Source organism: Macrobrachium nipponense, chromosome 6, assembly GCF_015104395.2.
Source record: "Macrobrachium nipponense isolate FS-2020 chromosome 6, ASM1510439v2, whole genome shotgun sequence".
Taxonomy (NCBI): domain Eukaryota; kingdom Metazoa; phylum Arthropoda; class Malacostraca; order Decapoda; family Palaemonidae; genus Macrobrachium; species Macrobrachium nipponense.
In genome coordinates, this window is record NC_061108.1 from 71,814,351 (window position 1) to 71,834,915 (window position 20,565).

Below are 20,565 nucleotides of genomic sequence, written 5' to 3' on the forward strand. Positions count from 1 at the left end.
ACCTACATATTTTCCATTTTTTGGGATGCCTTTGAACTTTGAACCTGGGGAAAACACAAGGAAGGTACATTGCCAGAATTTCTGTTTATACAAAAAGGGAGGACTTATCATTTCTTAAAATCAAGTAAATGTTACCTAAAGCAAGATTTTTGGAGTGAAAAATAGAAAAAATATACTGCATAATAATATGAATCTGTGAAAAATTGCGGCTTTTTTGTTATGCGAAGTTATTTGTATAGAATCCTAAATCTAACGTTTTATTCGTGTATCTTTTGTTAATTTGTAAGAAAAAATGAACACTGAATTAGATCAGTCGGCTGAAGAATGATAATGAGAGTAAAAAATATTGCGCGCAAGCGTGTCATTGTAGGTAAATATATTGTGTCTGTTGTAATATTATAAGCATTTTTGTTAATCTCTTGCATTTTTAAAATATTTCATTTTTACTTCTTAAAAATTCCTTAACTTCTATTATTCTTGTATTGTTACTTTTATTATAATTACACTAGGTTAATAGAGTTTTTGTTTCATGATTTTGTCACGCACACAGTTCGAAGTATATAGATGAGTGTGGTGTCAACAGAATATTTTTCCTTAGCCAGTCCAGTAGATTGTTTATGTAGGTAACACCTATCTCTTAACGGTAGAAATGATTTGTAGTGTTTTTCTATACAAAAACCATGTTATTAATTTTTGATGCGTTCAATTTTTCAGGGTACTTTTTCCGTAGTTTTCTTGGCTTTCCCTATTTCATTGTTTGATTTAATCAACATCAGGCTGTTTTCTTTCTTTTTTTTAAATAGATTATGTTATTCTTAAGAATAATTTAATTAGTAATAAAACATGGTCACAATTGTATACTAATGACTGCGTTCTTGTGTTTTCTTCTCATCCTCACAGAAGAGACCAAAGAGGAAGGGCGTTCCCCGGATCAAGTCCATGCTTGCCCCTTCTGCCACTTCACGTGTGATACAGAGACAGGTTTGCAACATCATGTGGATGCGGAGCACGGCGGCGAAAAGAAAGCAGGATTGAGATGCCCCTTGTGTGAAGAAGCTTGCCCTGATATGAATGCTCTCGAGAAGCATGCCATCAATGTCCATTCTGTTAATGCAGACGGCCTGCAGCGACTTCTGCTGTTGGTCAAGCTAAGTGCTGCTGCCTCCAAACATGAAGACGACGAAGATCATAACTCCCAGCACCAGCAGCAGCAGCAGCAGCAGCAAGACCATCACTCGAGATCTCAGGAACACCATTCACAACGACATATTAAAACCGAAGATAATCAGTCAAGTGGTGCAGGTAAGCGAAGTGATGAGCGGAACGTGGGCCGGGAGCCGGAGGAATGTGGTGTGTGCGGTGTGGCATGTGGCAGTGTAGAGGATTTATTAGCACATCAAACAGCAATGGGTCATTTACCAGTTACAGAAACACCAAGAGGTCCTGGCTATCTCTGTTGGAAAAAGGGTTGCAATCAGTATTTCCCTACAGCTCAGGCTCTCCATAGTCACTTCAGAGAGATTCATGGTGCAGCCCCTAGACCATCAGTTGCAGTATCAGAGCGTCATGTATATAAATATCGATGTCAGCAGTGTTCCCTTGCTTTTAAAACTGTAGAAAAATTGCAGTTACATGCACAGTACCATGCAATACGAGATGCAACCAAGTGTCTTTTGTGTCATCGTAATTTCCGTTCCTTAGGAGCCCTGCAGAAGCATGTCAGTACAGATCACCCAGAATTAACTGCAGAAGAGAAGCATCAGTTTCAGGCCTCCATAGTTGGAGCGCCTGTAGGGGCAGGGGCTGGTCCTGTCCTTGATCCTAACACAACGGCATTGTTACGACGAGAGTCAAATAAAGATGATGAAATAGAAGAAATGCCACGTATAGAGGAACCACCACTACCACCTCATCAACAAGCAATTGAGGATTATTTGAACTCAGACTCAATGGCACTGGACAATTATAGTGATCCAGCAAGGCGCTATAAGTGTCATCGGTGTAGAGTAGCTTTCACCAGACAGAGTTACCTCACTGTTCATCAGAAGACACTGCTACACAGACGGGGTGAGAAACTTACATATCCTATGGAGAAATACTTAGACCCCAATAGACCTTATAAATGTGATGTATGTAAAGAGTCATTTACCCAAAAGAATATTTTGCTTGTTCATTATAATTCAGTGAGTCATTTACACAAGCTTAAAAAAGCAATGCAGGATAAGGAGTTCAAAGGCTCTTCAAGCAGTAGTAATATACAATCTGAAGCAGGGATTTTAGAGGGTGGGAATATGCCCTTAGGTGATAACCAGTCTGGACTTCCTGGGATCAGTGGGTCTGGGTTAGGGGAAGAGGAAGGGAATAAACCATACAGATGTCATGTGTGCCGTGTGGCATATTCACAGCAGTCCACCCTAGATATCCATCTACGCTCTGTGCTTCACCAGTCTCGCACTGCCAGACTCCCAGATTATTTACCAACAGCCAGTCATGATCCAAGAACATTAGCTGACCATCCATCTATACCTACTAGTACACCACAACCATCTCCAGCCCAGTCTCATGAACCTAACAATATCCATTCCCCATCCACACCTCAAGTCACACCTCCAACAACACACCATGTTTCCCCCTCCAGCAGCACCAGTGCTCAGGGAAGCTGTGGACGCTGTGGCGGTGTGTGGAGTACTGCAGAACAGGGAGCTCAACATGCTGTATTATGTGGTTTGTTGCCTCCTCAACTGAACGTCCTTCCCCACTCCGTCAGTAACGCCTCAGCTGCCCTGGATACTGCATGGGTAGCCCTCTGCCAAGCCAGCGCCGCTAACTTGCCTCAGACTCCGGCCCATGACCGCTCTCTCTCTCCATCTGAATGTTCCATAGAATCTCTCTCTACCTCTAGATTCACTGTACCTTTCAGAAAGTCTTCACGCCTACACAAGCACTTATTAGAAAGCTTTGGCTTTGATCTAGTAGTTCAGTATGTTGAATCTCAACAACCTTATCAATCAAAATCCCCTGATGATGGGAATTGTGAGGACTCTAAATATAAATCTAATCCTAATTTACCAGAACTTAGCAAATCTAAATGTCCTCAGTGTTCTAAGCAATTTTCTAGTGTATGGGTATTAAAAGCCCATTTAGAAGAAATTCATAAGTCATGTGTACCTTTTGATTATCTTAAGAAATTCTCAGATGAATATCGTAAAGAATACAATACTAGTCGACACTCCTCTAGTAGCGAACCCTCTGCTCTTACAGATGACGAGCGAGGCCGAGATGCGGAGATTGTCCAGGGGGGAGAGAAGGGAACTTCAGATGAGAGAGAGAAAGAGGCCGAATCAGGGAGCAGGAGCGACGCAGCGGCTACACCAACCTCTCATACAACTCCAACCCCTGGTGTAACTCCCACCTCCACCACCGCCCCTTCTGTCTCACCTGCTGCTGATCAGGGTATGAATGTACCTCCACAGATGGCAGAAATGGCAGCAGCACTTAATGCCCTAACAGCAGCTCAGATGCAACAGATGCAGTTCAATCCCATGATGATGGCTGGTCTGGGCTTGGCAGGTTTGCCCCTTCAACTTAATCCACTTGCTGCTATGAACTTGCATCCACCTCTTATGCCTATGTTACCACCACATATGTTTGATCCTGTAGCCTTTAGCAACATGCAGCAACAAAGTTCACCTACCTCTGGGCCCTCAGGATTGCAGGGAGACCCTTGTATTTTTCTTAAGCAACAACAACAGCTTATGCAGCAACAACAGCAACATGCTGCTGCTGCCGCTGCTGCTGCTGCTGCACAGCAGAAAAGAGCTCGAACCCGTATTACAGATGAACAACTCAAAATTTTAAGAGCTCATTTTGACATCAACAATTCCCCTACTGAGGACCAAATAAATGACATGGCAAAGCAAAGTGGACTGCCTCCAAAGGTGATAAAACATTGGTTTAGAAATACACTTTTCAAGGAACGACAGCGCAGTAAAGACTCCCCATACAATTTCAGCATTCCGCCGTCCACCACACTTAACTTGGAGGAGTATGAAAAGACAGGTGAGGCAAAGGTAATGCCACTTAATCCTGATGAAGCACGAGAGATTGTTGCCCTAAATTCTACACGTGAAGAGGATAAAAGTATTGATCAGATCTCAAAGGAGCAAGAGGAGCCTAATTTAGACCATGCCAGTGCTGTGTCCCCGCTCAACAAAGTTCCTAGTTTTACACAAGACAATAGCCGAGTACAAGAAAAGAACGGGGATAGCGTAGGTGGGTCTTTAGGCCCTAGTAACCAGCAGCAATTATTTCATCAGCAAAGGGATCAGCAAAGGGAGCATCAGCTGAGGGAACAGCGTGAACAATTGAATCCACAGCCACTTCTACCACCACATCCATCTCAACCATCATCACAGGTGGGTGGTGGGTCACAACTGGTTTCATCTGCTTCATCATCACCCATAGGACTGCCAGCAACACCATCATTTACATCCTTGGCTTCACCTCAGACGTCGCTTTCCCTCACTTCACTCATTACCTCTCAGCTCGAGACCAATCCTATGCTGGCCCACAAGCTGCCTCATACACCACCCACAGTTCCTAGTTCTGGCCTTATTCCTCCAAGCTCTGGTGTGAGTCCCACACCACCCCATTTGTCCTTTCCATCAGCACCCCAGACCCCTACCTCTTCCAGCTCTATAACAGGCAAGAGAGCCAATCGCACCCGTTTCACTGACTACCAGATTAAGGTGCTACAAGAGTTTTTTGAAAATAATGCTTATCCCAAGGATGATGATCTGGAGTATTTGTCTAAGCTGCTCAACCTTTCTCCTCGTGTTATTGTGGTTTGGTTTCAAAATGCTCGTCAGAAGGCACGAAAAGTTTATGAAAACCAGCCACCTCTTGACCCCAATGATGAAGGTGCAGGAAGATTTACAAGAACACCTGGTCTGAATTATCAGTGTAAAAAATGCTTGCTTGTCTTCCAGCGGTATTATGAGCTCATAAGACATCAAAAGACGCATTGCTTCAAGGAAGAAGATGCTAAGCGTTCAGCACAGGCACAAGCAGCAGCTGCCCAAGCCGCAGCATTGTATAATGATGAAAATTCTAATCATTCCAGCATTACAGAGTCATCACAGCAGTCTGGTAGCATGGATAATAAATCTACAACTGAGACATACCAGTGTGATAAGTGTAGTTTGGTTTTTAATAGGTTTGAACAGTGGCGAGAACATCAGATTGTGCATTTAATGAATCCAGCTCTCTTTTTGAATAAGGGTGCAGACTCTCCCTTTACCAGTATACAGCAGCAACAGCAGCAGTCACAGCCACCACCTCAGCATCAAATTCCTCCAGCAATACCCCCACCTCAGCCCAGTCCCTTGCTACCTCCTGCCTCACCTCTAAAGCGTAAGACTGATGAAAGTGAGGATGAAAAGGATGTTGTCTTGGGGAGTAGTGAAGGTCAGCGGGACAAACGGCTGCGCACTACTATTCTCCCAGAGCAACTTGACTACCTCTATCAAAAGTACCAGTTGGAAGCAAATCCTTCGCGAAAGATGCTGGAAACAATAGCTCAAGAAGTGGGTCTCAAGAAGAGGGTCGTCCAAGTCTGGTTCCAGAACACTCGAGCGAGAGAAAGAAAAGGTCAGTTTAGAGCTCATGCACAAGTCATTAATAAAAAATGCCCCTTCTGTCCTGCTATCTTTAAAGTAAAATCTGCTCTTGAATCGCACCTTTCTACTAAGCACGCCGATCAGTACTCTAAGGGAGATGTGGATATTGATGCACTGCCTGATGTAGAAGATTCTGGTGTTGGGAACTTCAGCCTGTCTTCAACTCCTTCTTCAACTCAAGCTTCTCAAGTCATGACCTCTTCTTTCTTCTCATCCCCAGAAGTTCCTGAAGATTCAATTGCCATGTACCATGAGGAAGCAATCCGGAGATACCTAAATGATGTCAACCTAGCATCGGATGGTGTGCGGCGAGAAGGTGAGAGCCCATTAGATCTCAGTAAGCCCCTAGAGATGGTGCGACCCCTAGAGATGGTGCGACCTTTGGCGTTTGATTCATCCTTATTAGATACCAGTGACCATTTAGGAGACCACTCAGATGATGAATGTTATCAGCTTGATGTGGGAGAGCCAGAAGATGGTGACCTATCACTACATAATACTGAAAGTAACCCCACCTCACCTGCCTCCTCTACCACTAGTTCTGCTCGACCAGGAGGACCTCATTCAGCTAGTAAGCGGTTCCGAACCCAGATGTCAGCAATTCAGGTTAAGATAATGAAGAGTGTGTTCAGTGATTACAAGACTCCAACTATGGCAGAGTGTGAGTTGCTAGGGAGGGAAATAGGGTTAGCCAAGCGTGTGGTGCAGGTGTGGTTCCAAAATGCGAGGGCCAAAGAAAAGAAGGCCAAACTGGCTTTACAAAAAATGCTTGGCACTGAGCCTGAAGGTCCTAAGCCACCTGAGGAGTGCAAAGTATGTAATTTTAAGTACAGCCATAAGTATTCTGTGCAGGACCATTTGTTTACACGCTCACATATCGAAAATATGAAAATGTTTTTAGAAAAAGTAAAAGAGGAGAGTGACGTGGCTGGTCTAACCAGTAGTTTGAGTTCATTGTCAGCTGATTCTGACAAACCACCCTCATCGTTGACACCAGCAGCTGGCTTAGCACACCAGCTTCAAATGGCCCAGTTAATGGCACTTGGATCACCTCCAGCTACAGTTGGTATTACTGCCAGTGATGATAGGAAGGTTGGTCCAGGTGGGAGCAACAACAATGATGACGTAAGTCGCCTGCAGCTACTTCAACAGGTGTACCAGCAGATGGGTCTCGGGGGGCTGCAAGGGGCGCCCCACCCACTACTTCAACATGCCATGATGGCCGGCGCTGGTGAGTAGCGGTCCCCCATCCCTGTGATCACTACCTGCACCTGCTCGTGGCCCGTCCTGCCAGCCTGCACACCACCTAGTGCCGCCCTCACGGTTGCTGCTACCCTGCCCTACCCTGCTCACTCCCGGCCAGGCCTGCAAGGGGTACCACCGCCACTTTGACTCCATCTGCTCACAATACTTCTCTGGCTTTTCCACGTAGGCCAGTTGTTAATATCAGTGTGTATGAATTTTAATATGTAGCTTGGAAGTGAGCTCTAGCGGAATCCTAGGCATGCCTGGCTGGGGAAAAGAGCCTTATTATACATGTTGGCCCTGTCACGCTTTATCCTCCCTAGCAGGCTCACGCTTGTTCGGCCTGCTGCTCTTGCTGCCTAGCCCTCCCTCCCCTGTGTTCATTCGCTTGTCTGGATTCCTATTTGTCAACTCCTGTGTATGTGTTAAACCCAAGACACAGTCAAGGGTGAGAATAATACAGACCTGATACTTACTCGTGGAGAGAGAAGTTGTAGCTTAAATGTGTTGATGTTATGATGGCATTTTTACAAAGTTACGAAAGTTCCGGAGTTCAGGCCTTACTTTTAAGTTTGAGGCCTTAAAATCTTCACTAGAGCTGGTTTTATGTAATTTTTGTGTAATCCTCTAGTGGTCTAGGACTCTAGAACTGCATCAGGTTGGTAGATCATAGAGTATAAAATCTATTAATGGTGAAACACTAACAATACCTCGCATCAAAGCATATGAATTGAGTGTACTCTTTAAAAATTGTCTTGCACCATAATTAATAATATTAATAATAATACGCTGTACACTAACTTGCTAGTTAATGTTCCTACCACTTTTTATGCTAATCACGTGATCAGTGTTTCAGAAGGTATAATTATTATTTTCATTATCATTTAGTGTAAAAAAGCCTAAAACAATCAGTAGAATTTTTTGATTTGAAAATTGTTTATAAAAGTGCAGTTGATATCAAATAATTGTAAAAATAGCATTTAAATTAGTACAGCTTTTAGAGATGATACTTAGGCTATAGCTTGCAACCTTCTTTTCACAGTTTTAGACGCCACTTTCTTTCATCTTATTGACAGATTCTTAGTTTCTGCAAGAGAAAATAAATATAAAATATAAACTCTAATGACAAGTGATGTCTGAAAGACTCGCTGTATTTGTATCCAGTCATTTAGGCCTCTGTACTCTTGGTGTAACTTTGAATCTAAGTCACAAAGGTGTATGAATCTCTTTGTATCTACCACAAGCAACAGGTTCCTGAGATTATAAAGCAGATAATCACGAGTGTAAGCAAACAAAACTCGACCATAGATTCCTCACCAGTCTTCCACATCTAACCGACCCAACTAAAGTGTAAAAAAATATGAAGGCTTTCAAAACTCACTATTGAATAACATTATACATGGAATACCAGACCTGATTGATTATCATCGGCATTTCACATCACAAATAGTAATAACTCAAGCTTATTAATTTGATCTGTATAATAATTACAGTAATCATAATGCATTCTATACCTTTACAATAGATGTAATATACAAACTACAAAATGACGTTCGGTGTACCCATGCAATTGTATGTATTGTACATTTTCCCAGATGGGGAGTAAGGTGTTTTAACCGTCAAATATAAGTTGTAAACACTGGGTTGTAATGTTCTTTGCTTATTTATAATTATATCATTATATAATGGAACATTTTTTGGTGTTTTTGTGATGCTAAATACGCACTGAGCCTAGTGAATGTATACTGTATATACATATATGAAATTGCGGTAAAGAGACCTCAGAGCTTACAGTGGGAGGAGGAGTAAATGTAGAATGAATACAGTACTTGCCATAACTTTATCACAAGGTTTTGTACTACATTGAAATTTAAGTGAGGGACAAATGTCCTGTTTGCCTGTATCACTTGCACGTTTACCTACATTTAAGATGAAGAAAATCGACTTTGTGGTGAAGCTTGAAAAGCTTTGAACATTACAACTTGGGTCATGAAGCTCCCGCACTCTACCTCGCACATATTTTGCCGAACGAAGAAAACAGCCATTGGGAGACTGGGAACTTCTTTAGTACTGGGAACCTTAAAAAGAATTATTAATGAGGGTTATAGTTAACAGTAAATCAAAAGGACCATTACGTCATTTTTGGGTGGCCGGTACTAAGGCAGCCTTTGCACCTCTCTGGCTAAGCAAGACCTTGAGATCAAATTAGCAATTTTGGGTCCACTGTCAATCATACAATAAGCATTTTATTTTTCATGTATGTTGGTTTGAAAAGAATTTTTCGTGGCCATAGTAATACTGCTTCTAAGTTCTTATGTCCTAAGAACGTTCGGGAGGGTGGAGAAAAGTTGTAAGATAAAATATTTCCCCAAAAATTGCTAATTCGACCTCATTTAACTGTATGTGTAAGTGTGTTTGTATGTTTGTATTACTCCCGCGTCTGTCAACACGTGAAGTTCCTTCCAGCTAAAACTGGCTTTTTACTAAAATCTTATAAAGGGGTCGCTATCTTTTTTTTCTTTTAGGGATGACTCCTTCAAGAATATATCAATCTAGCAATCGATATCGGGTGGCAGTTTTTGTTTTGTTGTCTTAATATTATGTAGTAACAATTTGCAGCATCGTGTCCGAAACTAACGAAGAATTTTTTACATATATATGAAAAACCTTTCAAGATCCACGTACGAACGAAGTTTTCATGGTTTGCTCTGCGAGTCATTCTTTTGCATTATTTTGTCCTGTTGTGTCACTGTGGTTCAGAACCCACGTTTAAGTGTGGGCTGTTGGTGCTTGACAGCTTTTAATATATAAGAGATCATACCTTACTACAGTAGAACAATAGAGAATTGGTGCTTTTTCGGCAGTTTCGGATACTATGCTTCAATTTGTTCTGTTGTAAATGGCCATTTTCTTGATCTGCAAATAAGGCGGTTGTGAGAATTGCATCATATGGCAAATGCCACCTTACGCGTCGGACTCGAAGTTGGCCAGTTACCTGTCTTGGGTCGAATTTCATTCAAATTGTTACAGTGATTTTCTTTAAGTAAAACCAGTTCATTTTTGTTGCTTGTAGCCGGGAAACACATAAAGGCTACTTGTTATGCCTTGTCCTTTGTAGGACCAAGAAGGCATCTGAAGGTTAATACTATCATTCATGTTCTCTTTCGTTTTCCCTGTGAATGAGTCATTTTGTTGGGTCGGTGTTTTTTTTTATTTTTTTCCTTTTTAAACTGGAGTTGACTATATCATGAAACAACGGTTCCTCGCTTTTTTGGAAGAAAAATTATTTATATAACTGAAATGAATCGCAAAGTTCCTATTTGAATGTGAATATCTGAAATACTGTTAGTACTGATATAATGATAGTAATAATAATAATGAAGTAACCGTAAAGTTAGGATTGTCTGGCTCTCGCCGAGGTGGAGATTGTCTCAATATTGCCGTATATGTGAGTGTTCCTTATATTTTTACATTAATAATAATTGTTGTAATCATTTTATCAGCCACATCAATCTGACTTTGTCCACTATAAACAGAAAAAAGATAAAAAGATGATGGTATTTACTAGCTTTTGGTATTTATATGTGTTATATTATGTTGTAAATAGTTATGGCATCTTCTTGCTAGCAGGGAGATGCCATTGTGTTATGTTGTAAAATATCATTATAATTATTATTATTATTATTAAAATAATTATTATTATTTTTATGACCACACCTCTAAGCTAAGTCCCAATGTCTGTTGTGCTTACTGTACAGCCCATACCTGAAACCGGTCAAAGTATATACTTTTCTGTTGTAAATTTATTTTGTTTCCATTGTCTTCATTCTTTCCTCTTTTGTATTATATTTTATTCATATATAATTTAGTTTAAAAAAAGAGACAGTTGTGTTTTGTTGTATATTACTGAGTTAGCAACATTCTGATCATTTCCTGTACGTATGTGGGAAACTAGTGATAAAAATAAACCTCGAAAGTAAATAACAAGTTTTTTTTCTAATTCTTCAATTTAAGTTAAGGAAAATTGCATAGAAAACGGTATCGTTGATACAACGGATCTACAAATAAAGCCGTCGGTGCTGCATGGAAGTTGAAAGCTGAGAACAAGCACAGGCGTTGCATCCACAATAGTCATTTTTCCTTATTTCAAAATTTTTCCTTCCCCCCTCTCTCTCTCTCTCTCTCTCTCTCTCTCTCTCTCTCTGGTTGGGATGGATGATTTAAAATTTACTTTTGAATTAAGTAGATTGGTCTCGTAAACTACTTTTGAATGGAATAGTCTAAAATATGTATAAATAAAAAAGTTTTCAAATATACACGCTTTTTTAAGATATTCAGTTTAGTCTGTTCAGCTTCTATACAGCACTGGCAAAAGTCTTTTCCTTATTGGACAAATCATCAAATTTAAAGCAAGACTAAATATAAGAGCAATTAAAAATAATGAGAATTAACGAGCTGGATGGTTATTTCATTTCGATGAAACAATTATGTTGTGCCAAAATTTACAAAATTTTATCAAAGATGATAAGTAGCATCATAGTTGTCAGTGAAGACACTAAAAAAATGACCTACTTATAAATGAAATGAAGTAGCGAAATGATTCTCAAATTTATCCAAGTTAAAGAAATATGGGATGCTTCAAGAATTCACTGAACACAAATCTGCAGAGATTTAATGACATACTGAAAAAGCATATTCATATGATAATAGCAACCAACAAAGCTGCAAATTATATATATATATATATATATATATATATATATATATATATATATATATATATATATGAACATAAAATTGAAAATCATCTTCAAACCATGGAAGTCCTAGGGATCCCAATGCCGATTCAGCGCTGAAGCAGAGGTTGAGTATAATTTTTGTTTCGTTTTCTTTTGTTCATTTGCCTCAGTTACCACAAATACCTTGATATTTTAAAGAATACTGTGCACTTCCCTTGCTTTTGAACCTGTATTTTTTATTTATTTTATTTTATTTTATAATTTTTTTTACAGTCACTGCAATAAATGTTTCTTCCCTTACTTTTGTTTTCAACACATTCAGAATAACTTATTTTCCCTCTTTGGACGATTTTCTTTTGTGAATCTAGTAGTAATTTCCAGTGATCCATTGTTTTATATAAAAAGACAAATTTATTGTATACCAGGTCGGTCATTGCATGTTTCTTTACCTAACCGCGAAGGCGGGTATCTTCCTGTATAACAGTTTCGACTTTGTAATGTGACGGTGATATCCTATCAAGCATTAATGACAGAAACAAAGGTGATGGTGTTGCTTGGCGGACACGCTTCAAATAGCTAATGCACAAACATGTCGGGCGGGGGTTGGATCCGCTGGCCTACCAAAGTCCCTTTCTGCCTTGCGTTATCGTTGTTTCTTTAGCATTGTATTAATATCTTTTTGGCTCATTTTCATTCATCTCTGTGAGAAGCAGTCGTCTTTCTCGCCTTCTGATAAGACTGTCATTTTGTCAGCGAATTAATCTCAATAATGCACTAATGTAGTGGCAGTTGATAATCGTGATCACTTTGAGAAATTAAAACTGCTCAACAAAAACAAATAGAAAAACGTAAAATAATAGGAAATACTTTAAACGTAAAAACACCGTGAACGGAGCCGAGTGTAGCGTATTGTTAATCGGTTTGTCTCAGTGTGGTCACGAGCGTTGAACTACATGACAGTCGAGAACAATGACTGATCCAGTTTGTAAATACCCGTCGATGTTTTCAAACGTCAAATCCATTGTTTCGAAGGTTATTTCGCCGCTCGTCGAAGTTCAGTCCATTTCGCCACTTGTTTCTCTTGGAGTGTGGATGTGTCGCGTTGACTCGTCGGTTCTGAATTGTTTGAGCTTCGCTGCACGAGTTCAACTTCAGCTATTGGTGTGTTTACAGGGAAGTGATCAGCGCTTGAAATCGGGAAAAACGATCCTAGGAACCGCGATCTGCGAACCATGGATGCACGACTGATTTCAAGGTAGTATAAAGTGTTTGTATATAATGAATGGAGAGTTGATCAGTGGTCGTACCGAAACGATAGACAAAATTAGGCGAGGGCAAAGGGCGACTATTTCGTACGTTTTTTGTTAGATAATATCATTTTAATGTAGTATAAGGCTACTTGGTCTAATAGTCGATTCCAGTTTCCACTTTAAAATCTTTGTCAGGAAAGGTCACCCCGTTAGTCGGCACCTGTGTTTTCCTTCACTGCTGGTGTGTGGTGTGTGTGTGTGTGTGTTTATTCCGGATTTATTCAGCCTTATTACTAGAGTATTGCATCATGTCTTGTCTTCGTAGTTCACATAAGTTCCATAGGGGTAAATTTATATTACAATTTCAGCTTTATAAGTGTCTACATCCATAAATCGGCTTATAGATTGTTAAACGAAAAATACAAACTATTCTTTAAGGAATTCTTTAATGAATGTGGCATGTTTGTAAACACGGTGTTTTGAGGCTGTCGATGGCAAATAAAGCCGTACAGTACTAGTCCGTACTTGATGCAATTAATCAATACCTATTCGAAAACACTTAAAGGAAAGTGGTAACATGCACCAAAACAGAGGTAGGTGGGAAAGAACGAATTGGGCCTTCGTCATAAATAATAATCAGCCAATTTATAAAATTGTTATTATAGGCGGGCAAGTTGCAAGTGAGGAACGTAGAAAACTCCTTGAGCTTGGCTAGTTACTCACGTTGTTGACAGAGAATGTGGCATGGAACCACTCATTAGAGAGGAAGCGTGTATGAATTTTAAGGCTAGGAAGGGCTCAATGTTATCTTTGTGTTTAGTGGCCTTATTTAAAAAGTTGGATGGCCAATTATACGTTGTATCATGTTTGCTACAGATAAGTAATGTTAATCGTTTGCCACCATGGTAGCAACATTTTAGGAAGTCCTAAATGAGGACGTTTCCGCCCTTGCTAGTTAAATTTTATCAACTGCTGCCGTACTGTGTTGTTAGATAGTGTGTATGATATGCTCAATAATTAGGGTATATTGTTAGAGTTATGTGGTAGCACAACCAGTTGAATGTGGAGCTTTCGTTAGTCATTCAAAAAGCAGACGCACGTAATGCGTTGTACACGCAAGCGCGCTATTCTCATTCTAGTTACAACGCAATGAATGAACTGGATGAAATCCCCGCTCATAAGGCAAAAATGGAGGAACAGTTATTGGATTTATTCATGTTTAACTACACGAAGCTTACAAAATTAGTCAGCTCAAGTCCGAGCACGTGGCAATTGCAGGTCGTTATATGCATCGCAGCAGTGGACGATAGATACATTGATATTTATATTTGACATTAGTGGATTAAACGAACAAAGAACGATTAATCATAAAGGAAGTTGCCAATAACTTAAAACACTAAATGAGAGACTTGTTAACATAGTGTAAGTCTCCTGCCTCTCTCTCTCTCTCTCTCTCTCTCTCTCTCTCTCTCTCTCTCTCTCTCTCTCTCTCTCTCTCTCTCTCTCTCTCCCATGACGTGTGTCTATTTAAATTGGGGAAATTTAGCTTATATAATATAATTATGTATGCTTATATAAATTCTGTTTGTGTATTGGCAGTTCATACAAACAGCCAAGACAACAGCATTCACTAGAAGCTAAGTTTTTTGTTTGTGAAGACAGAAGTTGGTTGTCTTCTGTATTTACTGATCTACTGAAAGGCGTTTCCCAAAACGGATGTTCATCTCTATCTGGGGAATACAGTATGAGCGCTTTTTAAAAGCTAGCTGTTGATCAAAGCTGTAAATGCGGCTAATTTTCATTGGTGGCCGTTGTGAGTGAGATCAGTGCTATTGAAATAATTTGTCGAAATTAAAATCCACCATATAATGAAAATGTCGATACCTCTACCGGGCAGCCATCATTGAAACAATAAACAACACCTTGGATTTGCTCTCTCTCTCTCTCTCTCTCTCTCTCTCTCTCTCTCTCTCTCTCTCTCTCTCTCTCTCTCTCTATGTTCATGTACAATATTAAGTTAATTTATGTGCAAAGCATGCCCAAGGTAGTGAGATTCGAACTCACTCTTCTCATTTTATTGGCATTTATTTTTTTATTTATAGTCGAACCATTATTTCAAAGTTGCACATGTTTTTCTCTTGTCATCCCTCGCGTTCCTTCTTCCTTGCCCATCCTCCTCTAATTGGGGGCCATATTCTTCTTCAGATTAACCCAATTTTAACACCATTTTCGGCTCTCATTTCTGCTTTAAATGTTACTTAGTCTTACTAAATGTTTCTTGTGTGTGCGCCCGTGAATGTTTAAGAGCATGGTAATGACTGGTCACATGTGAGGACCATTCCTTTTCTTTGGAAATGAGTGACTAGTTAAAGATAGAGAAGGCCCTCAACGAACTGAATTCTCATATAGATTCACACTTTAGCAATAGATTTAATCTTCATTGTACATAGATTACACATGCCGTTGTAAAAAAATTTAATTATATAAATTAAATTATATATATATATATAATATAATATATATATATATAGCTATATATATATATAAATATATATATATCATATATATATACTATATATAATATATATATATATATATATATATTTAATATATATTATATATATATATATATCATATATATATATATATATTATATATATACTATTATATATATCATGGTTATATATATACATCATATACATATATATATGTATATATTAATATATATACATAATATATATATACATATATATCTCTAAATATAATATCTATATTATATATACGAAAGGACTGGTTAACGATGGCTTCACCCGTAGGGGTAAGGCAGTTGCCAGCGGAGCGCAAGTTAGTGGCGGTAGGAGAGGGTATCGGGGGATTTGGGTCGGTTGGGGGACGGTGGTTGCAGTCCGTCGGGCAGATCACACAACCTCTCTCTCTCTCTCTCTCTCTCTCTCTCTCTGCCGCAGATTTCTTCCGGCGCTCAAGACCCAATTATTTCGCTCATATACGAATGCTTATGTATTGGTATAACAAAAACTTATTTTGTATAACAAATAGGCTTTCATGTGACATGTATATTTTTAACTTCTTAGTTTGTAAAATATTTTATTGAAAACACAGCAGGGAATTGTCCTCTAGTCTTATCAGTGAAATAAATCGGAGGAAAATTCAAAGAATTTGAAATTCTCTTCCGTTTCGTTCACAGCAGTGTAATTGAAAACCAGAATATTTCGCGCATAAAACTGAAGGCAGCGCGTACGATTCTGCAAGACCGACTAATGAGATAAAACCCAACTCCGCTAACCCAAGACATCTTTTTCTTCGCTTTAAGTCTTCGAAGCATTTATCGTTTATAATCATTTAGCGTTTAAAAAGAAATAACAGTTGCTATCGTGTATTTATCCACGTGGCGTTGTCTTCGATCTCGGCTACCGATGGACAAGTAAACGAGGTTCGCATTAAAGAGATCTGATTGTAAATGAAATTGGTCGAGACACATCTCGGCGCATTACTAAAACATGGAAAGTAATCTTATTTCAACGTCGAAGTAACTCAATCGCTGAAGCGGCTCCAGGAGTTGGACATAGCAGAAAATGGTTGCTTAAGATGTAGGGAAAATATGGATGGAATTCTCTCTCTCTCTCTCTCTCTCTCTCTCTCTCTCTCTCTCTCTCTCTCTCTCTCTCTCATCCCCGATGAAGGAATATTTGAACTGAGATATTATTTTCCTTGTGTGTTTAGTTTACTTGGTAGAAAGGGCGGATCATAAACTCTTAAACAAAAGTGTGTACATGTATTAAACAAAAGTGAGTACATGTTAATGCTTTTTGTGGAAATAAAATTGTGCACCTGTTAATGCTTTTTTTTGTGTGTGTGTATTCATCAAGGTTCACTTAAAGTATGGCGCCTCAGTGGCGTGATCGGTAAGGTCTTGTTCTGCCATCTCGGTGGCCGCGAGTTCGAGTCTCGGGCACTCCATTGAGGTGTGAGAGATGTGTATTTCTGGTGATAGAAGTTCACTTTCGACATGGTTCGGAAGTCACGTAAAGCCGTTGGTCCCGTTGCTGAATAACTACTGGTTCCATGCAACGCAAAAACACCATGCAAACAAACAAACAAACAGTTTAACAGTCACTTAAAGTATGGATGACTCTTGTAGTTTTTTCGTAGATTTGTCTTATTTAACATTTCTACTCATATTCACAGCAAAGGAAATTTAAAGGATTTTCAGTGTTCGGTTAGGAAAGGCGTTTTAAGTAGAGATTGTGTTAGGAATGCTGATGCAATCTTGGCCTTACGTTTAAAAGGATGTTGACTCAAAGGAAAAATCAAGCGATGTTCCGATAGAATTTTAATGATTGGTCAGTGCGAATCCTCCAGGCCCAGAATCGCTAGAATTCGACTCAACATACACTATATTGACACCGTCCACTCGTTGCTTTTTACCGGACTCAAAAGTGTTTGCCTTTTTTCGTCTTGCGGTCGGGGCCAGTCATTTCAGTAACATTTGTGGTGCTTTGAGACTTTTGTTCTACCATCATCAGGTCCTGTTGTTTTAAGTTAGTAACTAATTTATTGCAACTTCTCTTATTCAAGACCCAAGTCCTAGGAAGAACAAGAAAAAGAAAAATCAGTAACAATAGTACTTTAATGTGGGAAGTTGTCATGGTGACAGATATGGTTGCTGCTACGTCAAGAGACGGATTTGATTCGTAATTCTAACATTGGTAATTATGAAGTTATTCTTATATGAACAGAATCTTTGACGGTCTGTTTTTGTACTTGTATGAGTTAATGTGAAAGCTGGAATCATATAAATGATCGTGAAATGCTGCTACTATGAGCTCAGTCAGAACCCTAACCATGCTGCAAAGTTTATGATTTGGATTAACATCTGGTTCCACGGCAATGAGCAGGACCTTGGAGTGTCTCGTACTCCCATCCACGTAAAAAATTAGCCTCCGCCTTGTTGAAGACAACAATCTCTTATGATGGAAAGATTATTCTTAGAAGTCATGTATCTTGGCATCAAATATCGAGTTTACTCGAAAGCCTATGAATGAAGTATATACTTCATTAATTTCAGCGTCCATTAACCTTGTAACTCGTATAGTTCCTTTATAAACTGCATTTAATAATGATTCAGGGACCATTGGAACAATATGAATGAAAAGGCTTTCCATAGCAAGCCTACAATACACCTTTACTATTGTCTCCATTTGTTGCTTATATTCAGTTCATACAATTAATTCATAAATTAGGACCAAAAATGTTTAGGATTTAGGTGATGTTTACTCATAGTCAGATTTCTATGTGATTTATCAAGAAATATAAGGTTGAAGATCCTTTTGCCTATATTAATGGTATACTCAAGAGCTGGGTACACTACTCTCTCCTTCTGTTTTCGCTTTATCATCATGGTATATATGATATGATTTTGCTTGAAATAAGCAGGCTTCAGATGTTGTTATTCGAGAAGGCCTTTAGAATCCCCCACTCCCTAGGTAAAATAGAAAATAGGAAGAAAAAAAAACCTAGTCAGCTGTTCTGAATTTTAATTCTGAATACCAAGACCCACGGTCAGAATTCACAAAGAGGAATTTAGTATATCTTCTGTTATTATACTTTACTCCTGTGGGTGATTTAATGAAGTTATTTAGAAACAATAAGACAATTGTTGTTAATTGTTGAATTTTGTAATAATAGTTTAGATGTGCATATGCGAGTATACTTGAGGGAGGTAAAGATTTCTGAGAGAGAGAGAGAGAGAGAGAGAATTAGGCCAGCACTATTTTTCTGCGAAATGGTTGATAATAGAGTTTAGCCTGGTTGGAAGGGTCCTAATTCAATCTTGTGGCTACGCAAGATCAAATAAACAGAAATAGTCACTGAAGAAAGTTGAATATAAGAATTTGTTCTTTTTCAAAATTATGAAAAGTGATTATGTCGCTGACACTGGAAAAACTAACCTGGAAACTTGAACCCTAAGAGAAAATATTAAGTTGCTGTTATTTAGGATGAGTAAAGCCATGTACTATCATTTTTTCTTGTATACAGTTATTTTTCGCCTGAAGAGCGGACAACATCCTTGATCGTGAAGCACAAAATATAAGTTCCCTCTGTGCCATTCATTTTATGTAGCTTAAGAGAGATTTCTCTCTTGCAGTTTTTCTTGATAGTGTGGGAACTGGATTTTGTTATTTGGAAATTTTCCTTGATTAAATTTTGTTTTGGGAGATTTTATAAGTTTTTCTTTAGTTTATATGTAAAACTCTTTGTTTTGAATGACGTTTAAGGTCATATTCCGTGAGCGTGCTCTAGCAAGAAATCTTGAGCAATTGATGCATGATCTGATTTGAAAGAATGTGTTATATAATATTCAACTGATATTTTCATCTCTTCATTTCGAGCTAGAACCTCTGGTTGAATTCTTGTGATGTAAATTATTCGCCAATAGTTTAATTTGCTCTAGTACGTTTTGACCATTCATTATGAAGAGAATCATTTCGATTTAAACTTCCCAAGTGCAATACTGGTTTACTGTTATCTTCATTTTCCATCCGCTTTCGTAAATGGACTTACCTCTGAGACACTTACCTGGTCCTCACACCCAACCTCCACAGCAGCAATCCCATCCACGTCCTTCAGCCCAACACCATTCTTTCCACGCCCCATTATTCTTGACATCATTCTCGTGAATTTAGAAAAGCCGAGTGACCTAACATTCTCCTCAGTCTTTCTCCAAAGAGATGATGGTCGTCAGGTTTCTCTCTAGTTCTCGTCATCTGGACAAACGGAGGAGCATTTTTTCGAGAATATTAGAAGAGGAAAAGAGGAAGCAGCCAAGATCCCGTGAGGGGAAATTCGATAAACGAGGGAACACGAGGGGAAAGGAAAGCGGTTTTTAGCAACCATTATTTGCCCTGGGTACATAACGTCCATGGTCTCATCTCCTTTCCCACCATACTCCTTATACTTCCTTGAACCACTCCCCCATCCCCCTCCTCAAGTCTGCTACCCTCCCTCCTCCTACTTGCGGCTTCCACCTCATTCCCCTTCTTACCGCCATCACCCCCTTTTGTTGATGACTTATTATGCGAGCTAAACGTTCGACATGATTTAAAGGGTAATGATCACGCACAAATAATTCGACTATTTCTAGGATTTGGACTTAAAGGCAACTACAATAGAGCAAGTGTTCCTCTGTTCTAAGAAAGGCTTTTTCCTACACGTGAATTTTCTATGGAAATTTGACGAATAACAAAGAAATCTTGCAGACGTTCCAAAACATGCATTATTAGTTACACTCTGAGATGTGGGCTAATTTTCGTTTACCTTGACATATGCCTGATTTGAGAGGAGCACGATTCTCACAATTTTGGCAGTATGTTCTAGTGGAATCATTTACATTATGAATTGTTAGGTCGCATTGACCTCTTGTTGTGGAATTTCAACGAAGAAAAGCGAAACGAACTAGTTTCGAGACATGACTGTAAAATCTAATTATTTAAAGGCTTCTGGGTATGTAGCGCTCTCTCTCTCTCTCTCTCTCTCTCTCTCTCTCTCTCTCTCTCTCTCTCGCGTGTGTGTGTGTGTGTGTGTTTGGGTAGCAAATTTTGTTTCATATAGGTTATCAACAATATTGCTTGTTCA

General features: G+C 39.1%; 2 protein-coding genes across 7 annotated transcripts in view; both read left to right on the plus strand.

The window, feature by feature from the left end:
• Positions 1–10,907, plus strand: part of LOC135216687 (zinc finger homeobox protein 3-like) — a 248,570-nt gene extending 237,663 nt beyond the window's left edge. For 2 of the 5 annotated variants that reach the window (XM_064252095.1, XM_064252093.1), the window contains exon 3: positions 901–10,907. In XM_064252095.1, coding sequence (XP_064108165.1) covers positions 901–6,917 — 6,017 coding nt within the window. In that variant the 3' untranslated portion in view covers positions 6,918–10,907. The remainder of the gene's footprint in view (positions 1–900) is intronic. The other 3 variants (XM_064252096.1, XM_064252097.1, XM_064252098.1) reach the window with 3 other exon arrangements.
• The window catches only part of LOC135216688 (uncharacterized), a 437,763-nt gene continuing 421,480 nt past the window's right edge, over positions 4,283–20,565 (plus strand). Inside the window, exon 1 of one of the 2 annotated variants that reach the window (XM_064252100.1) lies at positions 4,283–4,415. The gene's annotated coding sequence lies outside the window, so the exon portion shown is untranslated. Of the gene's footprint in view, positions 4,416–12,677; positions 12,918–20,565 lie in introns of those variants that run through there. The other variant, XM_064252099.1, reaches the window with a different exon arrangement.